The sequence below is a fragment of the Panthera leo genome, chromosome D2 (assembly GCF_018350215.1).
Source record: "Panthera leo isolate Ple1 chromosome D2, P.leo_Ple1_pat1.1, whole genome shotgun sequence".
NCBI lineage: Eukaryota > Metazoa > Chordata > Mammalia > Carnivora > Felidae > Panthera > Panthera leo.
The window spans coordinates 11,356,397-11,372,737 of NC_056689.1; the positions used below are offsets into that span (position 1 = coordinate 11,356,397).

General features: G+C 41.1%; 1 protein-coding gene across 1 annotated transcript in view; it reads right to left on the bottom strand.

Moving 5' to 3' along the window:
* Positions 1 to 16,341, bottom strand: part of RYR2 (ryanodine receptor 2) — a 765,551-nt gene that overhangs the window by 420,257 nt on the left and 328,953 nt on the right. Inside the window, exons 9-10 of the mRNA XM_042907783.1 lie at positions 14,981 to 15,080; positions 14,178 to 14,274 (exon numbers count right to left, since the gene is read on the bottom strand). Coding sequence (XP_042763717.1) covers positions 14,178 to 14,274; positions 14,981 to 15,080 — 197 coding nt within the window. The remainder of the gene's footprint in view (positions 1 to 14,177; positions 14,275 to 14,980; positions 15,081 to 16,341) is intronic.

Sequence of the window (16,341 nt, forward strand, 5' to 3'; positions counted from 1 at the left end):
GAAATAAAAGGCATCCAAATTGGTAAGAAAGAGGTAGAACTATTTTCAAAAGACATGATGCAGCAAACTGAAGATTCCATAAGAAAAAAAAAAGCCACTAGAACTGATAAATGAATTCAACAAAGTCACAGGATACAAAATTGACATACAGAAATATTTTGCATTTTTTCCATTTTTTTTTAAATTTTAGAGAGAGAGCACATATGTAAGCAGAGGAGAGGGGGAGAAGGGAAGAGGCAGAAAGAGCCCCAAGCAGGCTCCATGCTCACTGAGAAGCCCGAAGCAGGGCTCCATCCCATGACTGAAATCATGACCTGAACTGAAATCAAGAGTCAGCCGCTTAAGTGACTGTGAACCACGGAGGTGCCCCATGTTGCATTTCTATACACTAATAATAAAGAAACAAAAAAAGAGAAATTAACAATCCCATTTAAATTATACCAAAAATAGGGGCATCTGGGTGGCTCAGTCGATTAAGCCTCCAACTTTGGCTCAGGTCACGATCTCACGGTTCATGAGTTGGAGCCCCGTGTCGGGCTCTGTGCTGACAGCTCGGAGCCTGGAGCCTGTTTCAGATTCTGTGTCTCCCTCTCTCTCTCTCTCTGCACTGCCCCCCAACTTGTGCTCTGTCTCCCTCTCTCTCAAAAGTAAGTAAACATTAAAAAAATTTTTAAATCATACCAAAAATAATAAAATACCAAAAGAGTGAAAGAATTATACTCTGAAAACAATAAAACAATGATGATAGCAATTTATGATGACACAGACAAATGGAAAGATATTCCATGCTCATGGACTAGGAGAACAAATATTGTTAAAATGTCCACACTACCCAAAGCAATCTACAGACTCAATGCAATCGCTATCAAAACACCAACACAGAACAAGAACAAACCATCCTAAAATTTGTATGGAACCACAAACGACCCTGAATAGCCAAAGCTATCTGGAATCTGGAAAAAGAACACAGCTGGAGGTATCACAATCCCAGATTTCAAGTTACATCACAATGCTGTAGTAATCAAAACAGTATGGTACTGGCACAAAAACAAACACATCGATCAACAAAACAATAAAAAACCCAGAAATGAACCTGCAATTATATGGTCAATTAATCTGTGACAAAGCAGAAAAGAATATCCAATGGGAAAAATACAGTCTCTTTAACAAATGCTGCTGGGAAAATGGGACAACAACATGCACAAGAATGAAACTAGACCACTTTCTTATACCATACACAAAAGCAAACTCAAAATGGAATAAAGACATAAATGTAAGGGGCACTTGGGTGGCTCAGTCAGTTAAGCATCTGACTCTCAGTTTCAGTTCAGATCGTGATCTCACGGTTTCATGAGTTCGAGCCCCACATCGGGCTGTGCACTGATGGTGTGGAGCCTGCTTAAGATTCTGTCTCTCCCCTTCCCTCTCTCTCTGCCCCTCCCCTACTCATGCTGTCTCTGTCTCTCTCAAAATAAATAAATAAACTTGAAAAAAATTTTTTAAAAAGCCATAAATGTAAGACCTGAAACCATCAAAATCCTAGAAGAAAACATAGGCAGTAATTTCTTTGACATCAACCAAAGAAACATTTTTCTAGATATGTCTCCTAAGGCAACGGAAGCCAAAGTAAAATTAAACTATTGGGACTATATCAAAATAAAAACCTTTCACATGGTGAAAGGAATCATCAACAAAATGACAAAGGCAACCTACTAAATGGGAAAAGATATTTGCAAATGATATATCTGATAAGGGGTTACTATCTAAAATATTTAAAGAACTTGTACAACTCAACACCAAAAAAACACAAACAATCCAATTAAAAAATAGGCAGAGGAAGTAAACAGATATTTTTCCGAAGACAATATACAAATGGCCAACAGACACATGAAAAGATGCTCAACATCACTCATCAGCATGGGAATGCAAATCAAGACCACAATCACATATCACCATACACCTGTCAGAATGGCTAGAACCAAGAAAGACAAGAAATGACAAGTGTTGGTGAGGATATAGGGTAAAAGGAACCCTTGTGCAATGTTGGTGGAAGTGCCAACTGGTTCAGTAAGTGTAGAAAACAGTATGAAGGTGCCTCAAGAAGTTAAAAATAAAATTATCATATGGTCCAGTAATTCCACTACTTGGTATTTACAAAAAAAAAAAAACGAAACACCCAAAATATAATTTGAAATGATATATGTACCTCTCTGTTTATTGCAGGATTATTTATGATAGCCAAGATACTGAAGCATCTGTGATTGTTCATCCGCAGATGAATGAATAAAGATGCGATACATATACACAATGGAATCTTACTCAACCTTAAAAAAGAAATCTTGTCATTTCTAACCATGTGATGGATAGAGTGTTTTATGCTAAGAGAAATAAGTCAGTCAGAGAAAAACAAATACCATATGATTTCACTCGTATAGACTTTAAGAAACAAATGAACAAAGAAAAGAGAGACAAACACACACACACACACAAACAAAAGACTGACTCTTAAATACAGAGAACAAATTGGTGCTTGCCAGAAGGGATATGGATGAGGGGATGGGTGAAAAAAACTTTGCTGTGAGATAACTGTAGATTCACATGCCGTTGAAAGAATAAAGTATTTCTGAACATTTTGTTCTTGAACTTGTCTAGTTTCTCCTAACAATAATGTTTTTAAAAATATAGAAGTCTCTCATCAAGAATATTGGCTTTGAGGGGTGCCGGGGTAGCTCCATTGGTTAAGCGTCTGACTTCAGCTCATGGTCTCATGATCTCAACATTTGTGAGTTCGAGCCCCACATCAGGCTCTGTGCTGACAGCTCAGAGCCTGGAGCCTGCTTCGGATTCTGTGTCTCCTTCTTCTCCCCCTCCCCGGCTCACGCTCTGTCTCCTTCTTTCTCAAAAATAAACATTAAAAATTTTTAAAATATATATATTGGCTTTGATACAATCCCCGATCTTATATTTATCCAGTTCTGCTTTTATTACATTCTACACCATGTTGTCATTTATTTGTGTTAGTTCCTGATCCTCATCAGTGGGAATGTCCTGTGCCACAAAGATTCCTCATATTCCGTTTTATAACTACATGCTCTTCCTTCTCTCTCCCTGCTCTCGCTTCCCTAACTCTGGACAACCACTCCCTTCCATTTCTAAGCTTTAACATTTCAAAAATGTTAGAAAAATGGAATCTTAGAGTATGTAAGATGCTTGGATTGATATTTTTCACTCAGCATAATTGCCTGAAGATTCATCCAAGTTGCTATATCAACAGGGCACTGCTCTTAATTGCTGAGTAATATTCTCTGCTATGGTTATACCACTGATGGTTCAATAATTCATGAGCTGAAGGACATTTGGGGTGATTCCAGCTTTTGGCTGTTACAAAAAAGCTACTTTACACTAAGTATTTCTGTATATTACATGTATACACAATACTGTATGTAAATATATATATATGTGTACATACATACATATATATACACATATATATGTATACACACACACACACACACACGTGTGTGTGTGTGAATACAGTTTTCATTTCTTTGGGATAAACTCCCAGGGGTGAAATTGCTAGGTCACGTGGTAGTGTATACTTAGTTTTTAAAGCAAGTGTCAAAATGTTTTCCAGAGCAGGGGTACCACTCTGCAAGCCATTTATGAGTGATTCAGTTTCTCTGCATCCTCACCAGCACTTGGCTATCAGTATTTTTGTTGGTTTTGGTCAATCTGCATATTGATTATGCCTAATGATGATTAGTCATTTACCACAATGACTAATGATGCTATACATTTTCTCATGAGCTTACTTGCAATCTATATGCCCTCTTCGTGAAATAGCCGTTCTTGTATTTTGCCCATTTTTTAATTACGTTGTTTTTTTGTTGTTGTTTTTTGGTTTTTACTGCCAAGCTTTGAGAGTTCTTTATGTATTTTTAGATGTTAGCCCTTCATTGGAATTATGACCTGCCAATATTTTCTGCCCCTCTAGAACGTGTCTTTTCATCTTCTCCACATGGGCATGTATAGAACGAACACAAAGTTTCTCGTTTCGATGAGGTCCAGTTTATCAATGGTTTCTTTTCATGAAGTTGTGGTTTCAATGTCAAGTTTTAAAAGTCCATGATCCTCAAGATTTTTTTTCTATTTTTTCTGAAAGTTTTATGGTTTTATGTCTTACATTTCTGTCTTTGATCCACTTGGAGTTCTTTTTTTGTGTCAAGTGTGAGGTTTGGGTCAAGGCTATTTTTTATTATTATTATTATTATTATTATTATTATTATTATGATTATTATTATTTTTCCCCCTTGGGCATCCATTTGCTTCATCCAAATGTCTTTTAAGTTGAAAAATCCCTTCTCATTTTCTTTTCTATCAGAAACAATCTCTCTCCCTTCTAAGACACTAACGCACAACAACTTCCTTGAACTTAGTCTTTAGGAAATACAAGTCAGAAAGGGAAGTGCCTTGTACAAAGCTTAAGCTTTCTGGGAAGTCACAAACCTCCCCTTTGGGGGAAAAAAAAACACAGGCACCACTGATTGCTTAGTGGGGAAGAATAAGGGAACGTACTTCAAAAAAAAATTAACATCACAGAAATCACCCCACAGACGAAAATCTTTCCACATTGGCAAGTGTGTGAATTTTCTAGGAAGAATCTGTAATGTACATCAGATTGTCAAAGATACCCACAACCACCCAATTATGTTTTGAAAATCATGGTTTTCAAGGCTCAGATGCCCGCTACAAGAACGGGGTCTCCTTCCACGGACTGATTTGAAGTCAAGGCGCTTCCGGTAGAGAAGACTGAGCCAAGGATGTGGGACTCCCAGGCGCGGAAACAGTATTCTGCTCATTCAGGTTGGTAAGCTGGTCTAGTTAAGACACCTTTTCTTCCCCTCCCCAAAGCAAAGCAGGGAACGGTCTTTCAAGAGTCACCAAAATAACACAGGTGGGGGACCTCTGACCCTGCTGAGTTAGCGAGAGTGGGAGTCAATGCAGGCACCCCGCTGCTCTCCATAAACAACCCAAAGCACACGACTTGTTTTTTCTCCATTTATTTCTTTCACAAATGCAAAAGAATAAGCATTTGTGTGCAGATGCCCACATACATGTCACTATCTGAAAGGTGTACAAGAATGCAGGGTGCTACCCTGGCTGAAAAGTAAATAGAAGAGACGAACAATAGGAGACACTGATCGCCAATAAAGATAATAAATGGCAGTATGTGACGAGCGTCATTATTTGTACGGGGCAGTTAAAGACAGTCCCACCACCAGCATGGCCTCAACCAAATTAAGTTCCGCTGTGTTAATGTATTACGAGACCCTGGAGACTGAGGCTTCTTCTATGAATCCTCTGCAAAATAATCAGGTTCACCAAAAAATTACTCACACAGAGCTACTGACAGTTGATACCGAATAGCAGATTCAAACCCATTAGTGGAAAGAGAAGAATGTTGGACTAGCTCGTACAGGCTAACAAGCTTATTGCTTCAAAATCAGAGACGGAGAAAGATTCCTTCCTTCCTTGAGGAAGACTGCTAACCTTCCTCCAAGGGCAGAATGGTAAGAGATGCTTTCTACGATGCAATTTTTGAATAGACTGTGTTGGCCTTTCCCAGATTAACACTCACTTCTTCCTGAATGTAGTATTGAGATCTCACCAGACAGTGAATTCCTTAAAGACACAGGCTGGCTCTCATTCAAATGCCAACAACATACAAGTCCCTCAATAAGCATTCAAGGCATTGAGTGGAAGGGACTGAAAAGCAGGCCCAGGATTAAAAGGTGATTTCAGAATAAAATCCTACGTGTTGGAGTTTACGCATTTTTCACAGTAGAATTTGGCCATTGGCTGCAGTCTCCTCCATGCCTATGAGGGCATTTGCCTGGGCCGCAGGTGCTAAAGCAAACTGTCAAAAGTGTCTATACAGCAACAGTGACCTCAGGAAGTACACGTCTACCCGGTGTTGAGAGTAACATTGTGTCTCCACTTGGGGGCTGAGTCTGTGACGATATGTCTATTCAAGTTGCTGTCCAAGAGAAAACAGGGATGTTTTGAGAGGATACATCAGAATAAATGCACATGAATCGCCACGAATTAAAAACAGTATTGATACTATAGAGAAGCATGTAAATAGGACTAGAGCAGGAAAACAGCAAAAATATGTCGCTGCTCTTACCTTTCACTCCACCCAAAATACAACCACAAAGTCATCTGGAAGTTAAAAAGGAGAAGAAGCTTTCCTTTCTTTCCTTCTTTCTTTCTTTTTTTCTTGAAAGATACTGCTAACATTCAGATTAAGTGAAGAAACAAAACAGGGCCAAGTGAAAAATCGTCTTGAATTTCATCGAGAAAATAACTGGAGTATTTTTTTAATGTTTTGTTTAATTTATTTTTGAGACAGCATGAGCAGAGGTGGGGCAGAGAGAGAGGGAGACACAGAATCCGAAGCAGGCTCCAGGCTCTGAGCTGTCAGCACAGAGCCCGATGCGGGGCTCGAACTCATGACCTGAGCCAAAGTCGGATGCTTAACCCACTGAGTCACCCAGGCACCCCTGAGGATATTTCTCTTTTAATGTTGATTTTTTTAATTCTATTGTCTCTTTTTTTATTCACTTAACTTTAAGTGTATAGAACACTTCAATTATTGTTGTCGTTGTTGTTTTTAATTTTTCCTGAAATCCAATCGTTTCAATTCCTGTGAATATTTTTAATCTTTTGCCTTCAAGACCTATATTTTGCCTTCAAGACCTATAGTGCATGCTAGCCCCGTCATTCCTTGAGTATGTGGGTTATAGACCGAGTCAGGCTGCTAAATGAGGGCAGGCTGAAATAAGGCCCTGTGCTGTCTGCAGTCTGCAGGGAGTTTAAATTTGGGGAAAAGAGTGAACCTCTCTCAAGGGAGTAGAGGCACAGAAGAGAAAATAGCTCTCCCGATATGTGTTTACTCTTTCATCAAAACTGCTTAGCAAAGCCATCCAGCTCCCATAGCCAGGCTGCAAAGGTACATACGGGTCGTGAAGGGGAACAGGTGCCTGAGAAGTCCTCATCGGATAACTTTATCTCTTTGAACGTTTAGGAGCACAGAAGGCAGCTTTATAAGCTTCCTCCGAGGTGGTGACTGAGGGCGTACAAACCCGGCAAGGATATTAGTCATCCGATTGTGTACACAGACATAAACCATGCATCTCTTTCCAAACCAGACAGCGAGACACTTAATTCATGGTATCAAACCCATCTCACTTCTTATCAATTATTTACAACTAAAGCTCATTAAATCACCAAAATATCATAAAAGGGGCAAGGAGGCAAAAAATATTGTCATGCATACATATGGCACAGCTTTTGCCTGCTGAGTCACATGCTGGAAAGCAAATGCAGCATTTATTTCCAGATACTGTCAGAAACAATAACTTAATTGTCCTCCACTGGCAAGTAGAAAGAGCAAGCATACGCAACAGTAATGCCTGATAAAACAGAAACAGAACCACCTCTCTCTGCGGATCAAGCTCTCCCTCCTGCTCTCTCCCTCTCTCCTTCTCTCCCGCTCTCCTTCCCTCTCTCCCTCCCTCGAACACACACACAAACACAAACCCTCTCCACTCCTTTGTCTCCTTTATTTTTCTCCAAAGCCCTTCTCATCACCTTGTATATTATCTGTGGGTGCATTTAGAAATAAGTGCATTTATGTTTTCGTTGCCTCATATCCCCACTAGAATGTAACCTCCTTGAGAAAAGAGACATTGCATCCTTTTATACACTGCTATAACCCCAGCACCCAGAACACGATAGTCATTCCACAAATTGTTACTGAATGAATAAAACTACCCATGAACTACACAGAATAACCGGTTTTAACATACAAATGATGCTTTTCAAAAAACGTTCCTCTAATAACGGGTATCCAAGTCAGAGATCCCAAATAATAGTTCCCAATAATATTCCCCCAATTTTTCCACTTTAAAATTCACTAATTTAAGCACGTGGGTGGCTCAGTCAGCGTCTGACTCCTGATTTCAGCTCAGGTCATGATCTCATGGTCTAGGAGTCAGAGCCCCATGTCGGGCTCTGCAATGACAGTGTGGAGCCTACTCGGGACTCTCTCTCTCCCTCTCTCTGCCCCTCCTGTGCTCATGCTCTCTCTCTCTAAGTAAATAAAACTCAAAGGAAATGCTAAAATTCACTAACTTAAAAGTATGGCATACTTAATTCAGATAGTGCGCATTTCATGCATAAGTAAGTGTATGTGCACGTAAAGGAAATGCCTTTGCTGATATTTTATTACGCTTCACATAAAAATGGACTGGGGTGCCTGGGTGGCGCAGTCGGTTAAGCATCCGACTTCGGCTCAGGTCATGATCTCGCGGTTCGTGAGTTCGAGCCCCGCGTCGGGCTCTGGGCTGATGGCTCGGAGCCTGGAGCCTGTTTCCGATTCTGTGTCTCCCTCTCTCTCTGCCCCTCCCCCGTTCATGCTCTGTCTCTCTCTGTCCCAAAAATAAATAAAAAACGTTGGAAAAAAAAAAAAAACACATAAAAATGGACTGAATAGGATGCAATCCAGTGATAGGATCCAGGGCAGAAAATACTCCCCATGTAAAATATGCCATGCTCAAAATGAAAACCGGTAATCAGATTTCAAGCTTCCAGAATGAAAGCTTATTTTTAAGTAAGTAATTAAAACACGATATTGCTCTGACAAATCCCTGTCTCTCCTTAATATATTCTCACTATCTAAAGAGTCTGGGTCAGAACTAAAAAATTACAATTTAAAGCTGATACTCAAAGTATCCCCCTTCGACCCAAATGCTCACAACCTCTATAGATTATATTTTTACTGTTATTTAGACAACTCGCATACCTGTGACTTTAGAACCACAGGGTCTTCCTGGAAAAAATCTCAAGAAATTTAAGGGGCACCTAGGTGGCTCAGTCGGTTAAGCCTCCAACTTGGGCTCAGGTTATGATCTCAGGGTTCGTGAGTTCAAGCCCTGCATCAGGCTCTGTACTGACAGCTTGGAGCCTGGAGCCTGGAGCCTGCTTCGGGTTCTGTGTCTCCCTCTCTCCCTGCCCTTCCCTCACTCACACACACACACACACACTCTCTCTCTCTCTCTCTCTCTCAAAAAATAAACAAAACAATCTTTTTTTAATTTTTTTTTTAATGTTTATTTATTTTTGAGACAGAGAGAGACAGAGCATGAGTGGGGGAGGGTCAGAGAGAGAGAGAGACACAGAATCTGAAACAAGCTCTAGGCTCTGAGCTGTCAGCACAGAGCCTGACGCGGGGCTCGAACCCACAAACCGTGAGATCATGACCCGAGCCGAAGTCGGAAGCTCAACCGACTGAGCCACCCAGGCGCCCCAAAACAATCTTTTTTAAAGAAATTTCAAATAAAACTATCGTGATGCTGTATTTCATGCGTAATGTCAGAATTCAATCCATAAACATAAGATGAGCAAGAAGAATGAAGAAAACTATGAATTCAGTTTAGCTTGAGTAGGAGCTCATTCTCCCATTCAGTTCCACTTAACTGTATGGGCCACTGTCTGCTCTTCGTTCTAAGAGTTTTTATTAATACCCTCATGAGAATGCCTAGGTAATTACTTCCACATACAAGTCTAAATGTGAGGAGGAAACTAAAGTTCACTCCATTGGTCTCTGGTATTACAGAACCCATCCCCAAACTGCATGTTCAACTGCTATAATTATAGTTGTGTCTATTCAACAACCGTCAACGGAATGGGGCACAGGCAGGACGACGTATCCATTCGGGAACGAGGCACTGATGACCGACATGTTCCTAAATTACTAGAAAGTAAATGTCGCTTCTGGCCATCTCCTTACTTCAACTACTTCTTATGACAAATCTGGTTTGACCTTAGTTCTTTGACTTTCGCAACGTGACGCGATTACTGAGCGTAAGCAGATCACAAGTATGGCACAGAGCTGTGAGGTAAAAGAATTCTTTCACGTATTTCCCTAGAATTCCTCCAGCTTTCAAGTGGCTGTCCAAAAATCAAATTATTTCCACTTCTTTTTTTTAAACGAATCAAAATATATGTTCTTCGGTTATCATGATGCGTTTCTCCCCCAGTAGAGATTCAAATCAATTAAAGAGCTACTGCCTCCAGACTGAGTTGCCCTTTGCCGCCCGCCCCCCGCCCCGAGTCACTGAAGAGACTGAAATGACTCCGGGTCAGAACAAAGGGGGATAAAAACATTTCTACACAATGATAGTAACAAGACTTGAGTGCAGTGCGAATGTAAAATTTAAGAAATCATTTTTCTTGTGACATGCAACTAAATGCCCAATCTCACTATTTCATCAAGACAAGTCTAACTATCCTTCCTTAAGCAACACCCCTTAGGTTGCTGCTGCCTATTTCTGACTCATTTTCTCCCTCAAGCCATGATCTGACATCTCTTTAAATCTAATTTCACCCGCATAAACATACTGTGCACAGGGCACAAACGGATGTGTTCTTACTGACATCACTCCCTAGAAAGAGCAGTGATTTGCTGAACTGAATACATATTGAGAGTAATTTGACACACAGACATTAACAACATTAACTCAAGAATGATATGAGAAAGGACAGATGTCAACATGTATGCAATGGGACAGCAGATCCAGAACAATAATAAAATATCTTTGAAATGCCCGCTAGTTTTCCCTGCAGTAATAACCAGCTACCTACAGAATCAGTAGAAAATCCACCCTATAAATGCCCCGTTCAAGAAAACACCTATTTAGGGGCGCGTGGGTGGCTCAGTCCGTTGAGCGGCCGACTTCGGCTCAGGTCACGATCTCGCGGTTTGTGAGTTCAAGCCCCGCGTCGGGCTCTGTGCTGACGGCTCGGGGCCTGGAGCCTGCTTCGGATTCTGTGTCTCCCTCTCTCTGCCCCTCCCCCATTGTGCTGTCTCAGTCTCTCTCAAATAAATAAATAAACTTAAATAAAAAACAAACACACACCTATTTAACCTACAGGTTCTCTAGTGTCCAGGAGAACTGGAAAACTGTAGTCATTGTCAGTGAGCTTAGTTGAGGAACTCTGGGGTCTCTCTGCCACTGAATATTCTCATCGGAGGATGAAAATATTCAACTATTCAAACAAAAACTATGCTCATCCATTTCTGGCTTCTGAACCTTAGCAAGAATCAGGAGTCCTTCCTCACCCCACACCTACTCCATTCAATTCAAAGAATAGAGGATTTTCCTCGATACAGTTTAGCCTCGCTTCCTCCAAAGCCTATGCTCTAGTAAGCTTTCATCCACATGCCCACGGTCCCTCAGATTCTCCCATATCTGACTAAATCCTGCTCTTCCATCTAAATAATAATGACAGCGACAACGAAATCTGCTGATCTCTTACTGCGCATCAAGTATTTTCCACGCATTGTCCCACTGAATCTTCCCAGCTCATACTTAAGCTGCATTTCACAGTGGAGAAAAGCAATTCTTAAAGAAATTAAGTCACCCGCACAAGTCACCCAATTGGGAAGTGGCAGAGGTGAGGCCCAAACCCAGGTGTGTGTAGCTCCAGAGCCTTAACTACCAATCTCTCGCGTCTGTAGAAACAATAGAAGGGCTCTAAGAAGCATCACTTGCTCTAAGTGCTTCCTTTAACAAATCAGAGAATAAATTCCCCAATGACTAAGACAGGACCTCTTTTTGCTCCTAAGTTTATATAAACATATCACCGCATTTAACACACCTGCCCCCCAATCTTCCCTTGGCTTCCATGACTAACCTCCCTGGTTCTCTACCTGGTTACCATGCAGACTCTTCTTTGCCTGTCCACATCCCAAACGTCAGCGTGCTCTGGGATACCACCCTCGGCCTCCTCTCTGGTTAGCCTATTCCAAGGCTTTGCGGCCTTTTTAAAGCAATGCCCCAAACTGATCAACACATCCCCCTAATTCCAGCTCTGCCCTCCCTATGTAGGACCCTCATTCCTTCAACTGTCCCCTGGGCACTTGGACTTTACATCCAGGTCAAGCTCTAAGTAAATGACTCAAAAATTCCAACTTCCTGCTTAATGTCCCATGGACCCTCTGTAGTTACCAGTATCCAAACTTTACTCAATCCGTACTATGAAAACTGAATGTCTCCTAATAATCTCTAGCACCATCTCTCTTTACTCAAGCCAGAAACAGCAGGACACCCCGGATCAGATACACTCCCTCATGCTCCACACTGGTTTATCTCTAAACCAGTCAACATGACCTAAAACGTCTCTGTTCCAGATAGAGCTCTCCATTCTGATGGCCACCCTCCAGGTAAAGTTTCTCCCTTCCTCTTGCACGAGTGCCTACAACAGCCTTCTCCTGGTTTCCCTGATTTGGACTCTCCTCATTGGTGACCCAACCTCCTCCTGCCCGTTAAGACCTACTATTCCTTTACAAGAGACCTGACCATTTCACCCCCACCCCACGCTCCTTCCTAACTACCTCAGAGTAAAAGCGAGCCCATGGTAATGGTACCGAGGATCCTTCAAAAGCTGACCACACTGCTCTCTCTTGTCCGGTCTGTACCTCCGATTCCATCCTGCTCCCGGTCCTACACGAACCTACACGGTTCTTCCACTCTGGAAGAACAGCTATTTCCACAATACACTACATCCCTTTGAGTCTTCTGTGTTTTCTTCTGTTTGGAATTAATTCCCCAAACCGAGTGCCTTTTGAATTCCCTCTCATCTTGTAGACAAACCCTATCAACACCATCAACATCTTCTTCCCAACCTACTACCAGTGGCATTTTTCATTTAGGGAATTTTCCAGGCTGTGCATGCCACTCTTCACCATAAGCCAGGTCTTCCTGGTAAGAGAGGTACAACTACAACCGAGGCCTCAAAGTGACTTTTCCCAAGGTTAAACAGCTAGTTAAATGAGTATTAACTTTCAGGGTGCCTGGGTGCCTCAGTTGGTTGAGCATCTGACTCTCGATCTCGGCTCAGGTCATGATCTTGTGGATGGTGGGATCGAGCCCTGTGTAGGGCTCTGCACCAGCTTTGGGCAGCCTGCTTGGGATTCTCTTTCTCTCTGCCCCTCCCCAACTTGTTCTCTCTCCCTCCCCACCCCTCTCTCTCTTTCCCAATAAATAAACTAAAAAAAAAAAAAAAGTGAGTATTAACTTTCTAAATGTTCTCTATATCAAAGTTACAAAACTGAACATGTATTAAATAATAGTTGCCTCACTATATAGGTTCATATTATGAGAAATGTCCACTCAAAGACTTAAAAACACATAATAAACCATCCACACAATGTCTTCTCTCATAGTACTCTCATATATGTGTGTTCAACTCACTATGGATCCATTAATTCATAAAGCAAAGCAGGACATTCAAACCATCCTAAATATTCTATGGTTTTGGATTATTTTTGCACTTTCCCCAGTGACTCCCCAGAGGACTTCAGTCTCAGCCCAGTACCAACAAATATTACCATCAGAGAGGTGTTATAATCACATAAAATATTAGGGAGAAGCCTCCGTTCCGCATACAAATTTTATCGTGTATGTCAGTAAGTGGGAGGTAATAGGAAAAGGTCCCAAACTTTTGTGCAATTTGAGAACTCTGACTTTAAAACTGAATTTGAGACTAAACACGCCAGAAAGAAATCAAAAGTAAGGAACATGTAATGAAGTTTTAAGTAGTTTAATGTGTTCACTCCTCCCACTCAGTGTATTTTAGTCCAAACTTCTGACCATGTTTTATTTATATCAAAATTTTCAGCAATTCTATCAATAGGTAATAAAAAATACAACATAAGAGAAAAACTTCTATAGAGGCCAACACATGGATTGCTTCAGTGCACAGAGGAGTGTTAGCGGCCCATTTTCTATTAAGCGAATGGTCTTAATTTAAAAATTGTACAAGGGGGCGCCTGGGCGGCTCAGTCGGTTGAGCGTCCAACTTCAGCTCAGGTCATGATCTCGTGGTTTGTAAATTCAAGCCCCCCATCAGGCTCTGTGCTGACAGCTCAGAGTCTAGAACCTGCTTGGGATTCTATGTCCCATCTCTTTGCCCCTTCCTTGCTTGTGTTCTGTCTCACTCTGTCTCTCAAAAATAAATAAATCTTTAAAAAAAAACTTTTTAAAATAATAAATTAAAAAATTAAAAATTGCATCAAGGCAAGACTCAGATACACCAGGCTTGGTACCAACCTCCGCTGCTCTTCACCGTGTTCTCCTGAAGGGACAGTGAGGCATTCATCCATGTGTCCGTGCAGCAACCTGAGGACGTCACCACCAATTAGATACCCTGTAAGGATTGAAATTCAGGCACATTTGAACTGTCATGGTCAGATGCCGATAGCCAGGCAGATCATCTGGTCCAATCTTCTATTTTCATAGACAGAGAAACAGAAGTTCAGTGAGGCTTAAGTATCTAGCCAAAATCTGCCTGGCGCCTCTGAGCGCAGGGTTCCCAAGTCCCACCGTCCGTGATGTTCCCGCTAGAAAACATGACCTCAATCCCAGAAAAGCCTCCGTTCCACATACAAACATGGAGAGGCTCAGAGCTGAACCTATGTAAACGAGGATGATCAGAACAGATGCAGAGATTAACCTGACGCATAAACACTGCCGTGGTCTGGCTCTAAGTCCCCCAACCCTGGAAGGTGAGAAGCCTCCCTATTAGCCTCACCGAACAATACTCTGAGGCCAAAACACTGGAGAAAACAACATCTAGGGAGCGAGCACGTACAGCACACACAGATAAGCGAAAGGTGGCGGCACAAAAAAAAGAAAATCAATCTTAACACAAACTTCACTTTTAAATAGCAATCGAAACAAGATTCTTAAATGTCACGTATCTGCATTCCAGAATATTTTGACACAAAACGCCCTGATTAACAATCTGCTCATTATCACAATTCCAAGGATGACTGTCAACCATGGATCAAGGACAAGCCCTCTAATTGAAGTGGAGTTTTTTGTTGTTTTTTGTTTTTTTTTTTTTTTTTTACCTTGGGCGGCTTCACTTCCTGAGCTGATTGGGGCCACGCTCCAGAGAGTCTGCTGGAAAGCGGCATCCACGTGTAAGCTGCCATTGCCGTAAGACAAATGCTGTGGGAGAGGCAAAAGAGGGCATCTCTTCAGGCTTTTCGAAAGTCTTACTACGTAAGTGCTTCTGGCAGCTCGAACTTAACACTGCCGATTTGGGAATGTCCACTGAGAACATCTATTTCGATCCTGTCACTCAGGCATTAAGAGACTAGTAGGAAAAAAAAAAAGTTAGAGCTCCTATTTGACTTTAGGTATTTTTGAGCTTCATTCTAAGAGTGACTAACAGAAGCCACTAATCAGAAACACACACACAAAACTACTAAAATCAATTTATGCATTAAAACAGACCATTTTGCTTTGCAGTTCACTGATGGACAAAACTTGACAGAGAGCGGTCACTCACCATTGAAATTATAATTAATTTTTCTACATATCACACTGTGACAGCTTTTAGACGGTGAAATAGGTAAATTCTAAGGGACTTTCACAGGGTCCTTGGAGAACTTTTATCTGCAATTTGGTATGACAGCCAGTAAGTGGCAATATTTCCTAATAGGTAGCTAACCAGCACCCTCCATTTCCTCCAAAATTCAGATACTACAAATTTCAGATTTTCCTTCTTAAAAACAGAAATGTACTAAAATAATATCATATTTCCCTTTGAAGAGTCACAATATATGAGTTTTCAAATAATTAGTAAAGAAAAACAAAATTATGGGTAACCTTGCTCATTTTACTGATCACTACTTGGCTGATTCCAGAATTTCAAATACACATAGAACAACCACTTTTTCCTCAGAGTCATTTCGGGTAAACATCACCAATATTCCTGTAATGTTTCTGCAACACTTTTCCAATGCTGATGACAGCCTAAGCTTTTAAGGTCTTTAATTGTGCCAGATTTTCCCCAGAAATCTGACCCGCTTTGTTAAATGAAGAACAATCACGAAGCAGTCACGGGGCGTTCCTGTGCTCCACAGGGCATTGAATATCCTAAACATACTCTCAAGTCACCGGCAAAAACAGGTAAGTCACTATCGTTCTCTTGGGAACAAAATCAAAGAAAATTTTGACATTTGACACTTAGGTGGTCATCTTATCAATAATCTTTCCAATCAATAAGATTCAAAGTTTCCCTGTTGATGCATCATACTTAGCAGTAACTTGCTCTGATCTTCTCGTCTTGGCTCACCATCTGCCTTTTTACAACCTTGTCACCTCAGCCTGTCCTTTGAACACCAAATCCCAGTGGACATTCGTTACTGAATTTCTTCCCCAATAGGAGACTCCTTTAACTACTTACAGATAAATTCGTACATGC